At 51.7% G+C, this 7,087-nt stretch overlaps 1 protein-coding gene across 5 annotated transcripts in view; it reads right to left on the reverse strand.

Annotated features, from left to right (window-relative positions):
• The window catches only part of MECR (mitochondrial trans-2-enoyl-CoA reductase), a 66,240-nt gene that overhangs the window by 21,782 nt on the left and 37,371 nt on the right, over positions 1–7,087 (reverse strand). For 4 of the 5 annotated variants that reach the window (XM_017534795.2, XM_017534794.2, XM_017534796.2 and 1 more), the window contains 3 exons: positions 5,501–5,561; positions 5,248–5,320; positions 2,592–2,955 (listed from right to left, as the gene is read on the reverse strand). In XM_017534795.2, coding sequence (XP_017390284.1) covers positions 2,798–2,955; positions 5,248–5,320; positions 5,501–5,561 — 292 coding nt within the window. In that variant the 3' untranslated portion in view covers positions 2,592–2,797. Of the gene's footprint in view, positions 1–2,591; positions 2,956–5,247; positions 5,321–5,500; positions 5,562–7,087 lie in introns of those variants that run through there. The other variant, XR_001827053.2, reaches the window with a different exon arrangement.

Here is a 7,087-nt window from a genome sequence, read left to right on the forward strand (position 1 = left end):
GATGAAGTCTTGCTCTGTCGCCCAGGCTGGAGTGCAATGGCGTGATTTTGGCTCACTGCAACCTCCACCTCCTGGGTTCAAGCAATTCTCCTGCCTCAGCCTCCCGAGTAGCTGGGACTACAGGTACGCACCACTGCACTTGGCTAATTTTTATATTTTTAGTAGAGACGGGGTTTCACCATGTTGATCAGGCTGGTCTCAAGCTCCTGACCTCATGATCCACCCATGTCGGCCTCCGAAAGTGCTGGGATTACAGGCATGAACCACTGTGCCAGGCAAGAACCTAATTTAATTTTCACTCCTATGGTGTCTGGCAGCCTCCCCTTCCTTTTAGGCTTTTTTCACTGGCCTACATTGACCATCTGTACAATCACTGGTCCCACTAACCTAAAGGACAGGGGAACAGGAAGGAGTTGGGGCTGATCTTGAGCCCACAAGGTGGCAAATTTTACCCAGAGGGCAATGCAGACCTTCCCAGCCCCAGGCTGAACCTGATTCCTTTTCTCCAGAGGATAAGCAAGATGCTCCCAAAGAAAAGATGATTGTTCTGGGAGTCCGTGTGCAAACTGGCATGCAATTAAACCTTCTGAGCCAGTTTTTCCATATCGCTCCACTGACTGAAGTCCCCCGGTGCCTCCCTAGGGTTTCAGGGTAAGTCCTGACATCACGGTCCTTTGTGATCTGACCCTTACCCATGGGGCCCACATCAGTTCTCACATTTCCCCCACTTCTAAGGCAGCAGCTACACTCACCTGTCTGTAGTTCCCCAAGTGTCAGGCTCCCTCAGGCCTCCAGACGATCACATGTGCTGTCGGCTTTGCTTGGTACTGTTTCCTGCGTGGTTTTCAAGACTGGCTGTGGAAGACAATTCCTCTAGGAATCCTTCCTTGGTGCCCTCAGGCAGAACTGGGGCCCCTATGTGTCCTTCCAAGGCCCTCTGAACACCTCCATGTCAGTGACCTCATCATTACACTGTAGTGGTTAATACTGCACTAGGCGAAGCAACTTGAGGGCCAGCAGCACTTCTTTCATTGGTATCCTTAGCTTTGGGCACACACTAGGCAGCCAATAATACATCCTGGGCCGGGTGCAGTGGCTCACATCTGTTATCCCAGCACTTTGGGGGGCTGAGGCGGGTGGATCACAAGGTCAGGAGTTCAAGACCAGCCTGGCCAATATGGTGAAACCCTGCCTCTACTAAAAAAATAAAAATTAGCCAGGCATGGTGGCAGGAACCTGTAGTCCCAGTTACTCCAGGAGGCTGAGGCAGAAGAACTGTGTGAACCCAGGAGGCGGAGGTTGCAGTGAGCCGAGATCGCGCCACTGCACTCTAGCCTGGGTGACAGAGCGACACTCCATCTCAAAAAAGTACATCCTGAATGAGGCTCCTGAGTGCAGGGTACAGAGGGCCAGGTGACAGGGGAGACACGCTGAAGCCTGTTCTTTGCTTTGGGCACGTGGATCATGAAGCAAATACCAGAAAGTCACACGTCAAGCTCTCCCCTCTGCCTGAATAAAGTTCACTCATTTGTCAGAGCCCACCTTCAAACTTTACCTCAAGGAAGCACCTGACCCCGGGGCCTGGGGCAAGACCTTGATTCTGCTCTTATAGCACCCCCCGTATCTTCTTTACAGCTTTAGTCACTATGGTAATTACTGTGAGACTGTTTAATGCAGGGTTTATCAATGACCCTGTGAACATTGAACACTTGGGGCTAAATTTTTTTTTTTTTTTTTGAGACAGGGTCTTGCTCTATTGCATAGGCTGGAGTGCTGTGGCATGATCACGGCTCACTGCAGTCGAGACCTCCCAGGCTCAAGTGATCCTCCTACTTCAGCCTCCAAAGTAGCTGGGACTACAGGTGAATACCACCATGCCTGGCTGATGTTTGTAATTTTTTGCAGAGATGGCATTTCACCATGTTGCCTAGGCTGACCTTGAACTCCTGGGCTTAAGTGATCCATTTGCCTTGGCTTCCCACAGTGCTGGGATTACAGGTGTTGCCGCTGCGCTGGGCCTTGGGTGATTCTTTGTTGCAGGAGGCTGTTCTGTGAACTGTGGTGTGTTTAACAGTATCACTCACTCTGCCTGCTGGATGTCAGTAGCAACCTCCTCCCCAGCTGTGACAACCAGAAATATTCCCAGACCTTGTCAAATGTCTCCTGGGGGTAAAATTGCCTCTGGCTGAGAACCACTGGGATATTGTCTATGTCCCCAGTGAGAATGGCAGTTCCACAACAGTGGAGACCCTATGTCCTTGTTCCTCAGGGTTCTGATGACCTCAGCCTGGCATTCACTCTTCCATGCAGCAGATCCTCCCCATGCCCTGGACTGGGCCGCACGCTACCCGAGAAGCAAAGCAAACCATTCATTCTACAGGATCCTCCTCTGTGGCCTTGTGCAGACTGAGGGCAGGGATGGTGGCCTACTGGCCTTTGCACTGCCAGTGCCCACTCAGGCTTTCCTTTCAGGGTGGTCAGAAAATGATTACTAGCGGCACACATGACAGAAAAGCAGGAAGGGGGCCTCCTGGTGCTGTGAGCTGACCAGTGCAGTAGTGATGGTCCTTCTCAACAGAGATGACTTCTACTTTTTGGAGGGGAAGAGTTTAGACTTTATTAGATACCTTAAGGCTGGCCCTGGGGAAAACTGTGGCTGGCTTCACTATCCTCCTAATAGGAAGAGGCAGTGAGGAGGGCAGTAGTCTGGGGAAGGTGAGAGCTCCGATTGAGGGGCCTGCACCCAGCCCCTTGGATCCTCCTTCCCTCCCATGTCACTCCAGCTCTTTTGGGATGATCACATGGTGAGAATCTGCTTTGAAGACACAAAGGGCTTCATGGAGGCTTCCAAGGCACGCTGGTAGTCCTGCAGCGGGACCTGGGAGCAGGCAGGGGCTGTGAGCTGGCCTTGGCGGATGAGATCGCACAGTGTGAGGATCAGCTCCTTGAACTGGTCTGTGGGAGGTTGGAGGAAATCAGACAGGGGAACAGCAGCTGGGGCTTGGTGGGATGTGGCATGGGCTGCCCTATCGGCAGGAGCTGGCACCAAGTTCCAATAAAGCCTTGAGAGTCCTGGCTGTGCCAAGGATAGGGTGGCTGTGGCTGTGTGCAGCCCGGTCCCTGCCTGTCTTTAGGACAATGAGGTCCAGGTGGGGAGAGAGGAACATAGGAGTGGCTCCAGGGGCTGATGGGCAGGCAGGCAGAGACCACCCTTCAGAGTGCTGGCTATGACAGCACAGACCCACAGAACCTGGCCACGGTGGAGCCAGGGGCAGTGAATGATGGGAGAAGCAGGATGAACTGAGGCAAGGAAGCCAGAGGAGGTGCAGGGAGGGAGTGGGTGTGCATGGCATGCCAAAGTGATGTGGAATGGATGAGCTCTGCTTAGGGAAAGCAGCTCTCCCTGAGAGCCCAGGACTCCCTTAACCCAGGGCCACCAATGTCGTCTCCCTGGGCCTGCCTTTTCTGAAGGACCCTATATGGTATAGAAGTTGAGAAGCGAAGGCCTTGGCTGAGAAGTGTTTTTCCATTTAAAGAAGTACCTTTAAGAATGAGTCCTGGCTAGGCGTGGTGGCTCATGCCTGTAATCCCAGCACTTTGGGAGGCTGAGGCGGGTGGATCACCTGAGGTCGGGAGTTCCAGACCAGCCTTACCAGCATGGAGAAACCCCGTCTCTACTAAAAATACAAAAAATTAGCCAGGCGTGATGGCTTATGCCTGTAATCCCAGCTACTTGGGAGGCTGTGGCTTGAACCTGGGAAGCGGAGGTTGCGGTAAGCCGAGATCACACCATTGTACTCCAGCCTGGGCAATAAGAGCGAAACTCTGAAAAAAAAGAAAAAAAGAAAAAAAAAGAAAAAAAGAGCAAGTCCTGGCTGGACATGGTGGCTCACGCCTGTAATCCCAGCACTTTGGGAGGCCAAGGCGGGCGGATCACCTGAAGTTGGGAGTTCAAGATCAACCTGACTAACATGGAGAAACTCCATCTCTATTAAAACTACAAAATTAGATGGGCATGGTGGCACATGCCTGTAATCCCAGCTCCTTGGGAGGGTGAGGCAGGAGAATCGCTTGAACCTAGGAGGCGGAGATTGTGGTAAGCCAAGATCATACCATTGCACTCTAGCCTGGGCAACAAGAGCGACCCCGTCTCAAAAAAAAAAGAGTGTCAGTCTTGGCTGGGCACAGTAGCTCATGCCTATAATCCCAGCACTCTGGGAGGCTGAGGCGGGTATATCACTTGAGGCCAGGAGTTTGAGACCAGCCTGGGCAATATGACGAAACCCCATCTCTACTAAAAATACAAAAACTAGCTAGATGTGGTGGTGCTCCCCCAAGCTACTTGGGAGGCTGAGGTGGGAGGATCACCTGAGTCAAGGAAGTTGAGGCTGCTTTGAGCTGTGACTACACCACTGTACTCCAGCCAGGGCAACAGAGTGATACCTTGTCTCAAAAACAAACCCAACCCCCCAAAACAGCAAAAAAAAAACCCCAGTGAGTCTGAATGCCTTAATCAGGTTTCTAAGGCCTTTGGTAACCTGGTCACAACCCACTCACCCCATTTCCCAGCCCCAGCTCAGATCTAGTGCTCCAGGTTGCTTGGAACCACTTTAGTGCCCAGCTGCACATGCAATTTTGATTTTTTCTGCCTGAAACACTGCATTCACATCACCACCTTCCTCCCCTTCACCTGGGTAACTCCGTAGTATTCTTTGTCCTGGGTTTGGCGTTCCCACTCTGGGGAGCCAGTCCTCCAGGAGACAAAGAACAGGGAGATGATCTGTTCACATCCCGGCTGCATCCCTCCCTGCGGGGAGGTGGCCTTGTCCATGTTACTTAACCCTGAACCTCAATTTCCTCCTCTGTCAAACACGCCTAACAAGAGTTTAAACTTATGACACTTAAACTGAGGGAGAGACTAAGTAACTTGCTAAGGTCTCACCTCTGTCCAGTAGTGTGGAAGCAGGATTTGAACCCAGGCAGGCTGGTTCCAGAGTCTATTCTCTTTGCTTCACTGTCTTTCCCCACTGTCAGCTCTTCAGGAGCTGTTCTGTGCCTTCAAGAATAACCCAGTTTAGTCTAATAACTATTTGCTGACTGTAGCTGGGCTAAGGCTATTCTCCTTGATCCTTCTGTGGGGCTGGAGACCCAGTCACCGCTCCAGGGTTCAGAATAGCTAGTCATTTCTGCTGCCCTTCTTAGGCACTGCCCTCATCTGTGACACTTTGCAATGGGCCATGCACTTACCTGGACTGTGATCCTTCTTCCACTGGGATAACCAAAAGCCCCGAAGTTTGAGATCCTTAAAAATGAGCAGGCTCTGTGGACACAGAAAGGACATGCTGGGCTCTGAGGGCAAGAATTCCAGGCACCGCTCAAGGGTACCGACTCCCCTCCAGGGATGAGGCATTGCCTAAGTTTAGACAGCTGTCATGCCAGGGGATGTGGCCTGGCTGAGGTGTCCGGCCCGGCTGCAGGCATGCCTCCCCGACCAGCTTACCACAGAGGCTATGACGGGCTGCTTGGCCATTCCCCCATAGGTTACCATGGTTCCTCCACGCCTAAAGAGTCCAAAGAGAACAAAGAGTGGGTGCCAAGCAGAGACAGAGCCTTCCTGAACCCACCATGGTGCTTCTACTCCAGCCCTGGTTCCTAAACCCTGCTCTGAGAATCTCTGGGAAGGGCTGAAAAATAGAGACTCTGGGCTGGGTGTGGTGGCTCATGCCTATAATCTCAGCACTTTGGGAGGTTGAGGCAGGCAGATCACTTGAGCCCAGGAGTTCAAGATCAGCTTGGGCAACATAAGGAGACCCTGTTTCTACAAAAATAATACAAAAAATTAGCCGGGCAAGGTGGCATGCCTATGGTCCCAGCTTCTTGGGAGGATAAGGTGGGAGAATCACCTAAGCCCATGAAATTGAGGCCCTGATCACACTACTGCACTCCAGCCTGGGCAACAGAATGAGACCCTATCTCAGAAAATAAATAAATAAATGCTGGGCATGGCAGCTCACGCCTGTAATACCAGTGCTTTGGGAGGGCAAGGCAGGAGGATTGCCTGAACCCAGGAGTCTGAGACCAGCCTGGGCAAGATAGTGAGACCCTGTGTCTACAAATAATTAAAAAGAATTAGCTGGGCATGGTGGTACATGCCTGTGGTCCCACTCAGGAGGCTGAGGTGGGAGGATCACTTGAGCCTGGGAGGTTAAGGCTGCAATGAGCTGAGATTGCACCACTGCACTCCAGCCTAGGCAACAGAGTAAGATAATCTCAATATGACACAAAACAACAAAACAGATTCCTAGGTCCAACCCCAGACCCAGTGAATCAGGAGACAAGAATGTATATTAAACACCCACATATACACATACTCTCTGGATGACTTGGATGTTTAGCCAGCGTGGGAATCCACTGATCTAACCCGCCCAGTGAGGCTTTGATTAAGTGCTGCAAAGAAACATGCTCTCCCCAGATGAGCTCGAGGCCTGAGTTCAGCCCTGCCTCTGCTCTCACAGATGTCTGACCTTGGGCGATGCAGTGAAAATGGTCTAGACCTGTCTCTTCATCTGTCAATGCTTATTCTAATAATCAACCTGAGGAAACAGCTCTATAGACAAGGAGTGATGTGGACAGAGCAGTGTCCTGTCCCTCGACTGCCCAGTGTCCCCTACTGCAGGAGGCGCCTTCTCAGTACTTGCTTTCTGACACCCACACCCCCACTTCAGCTGACATACAGGAGTGAGGCTAATATAATTTTTAAGTGAATAAGCCTGGAGTTCCCATGTTTGACTTAACCTGTGTTCTCCTTCCCGCTCTCTGGCTCTTCCAGCAGTCTGTTGTTCAAAGGATAACCTCAGGCACATTTTGGGACAAAACAAGGCAGACTTTGAAAACTACCAAATAAGGCCAGGCGCGGTGGCTCACGCCTGTAATCCCACCACTTTGGGAGGCCGAGGCGGGTGGATCACAAGGTCAACAGATCGAGACCATCCTGGTCAACATGGTGAAACCCCGTCTCTACTAAAAATACAAAAAATTAGCTGGGCATGGTGGCGCGTGCCTGTAATCCCAGCTACTCAGGAGGCTG

This window comes from Cebus imitator, unplaced genomic scaffold (assembly GCF_001604975.1).
Source record: "Cebus imitator isolate Cc_AM_T3 unplaced genomic scaffold, Cebus_imitator-1.0 Scaffold87, whole genome shotgun sequence".
Taxonomy (NCBI): Eukaryota; Metazoa; Chordata; class Mammalia; order Primates; family Cebidae; genus Cebus; species Cebus imitator.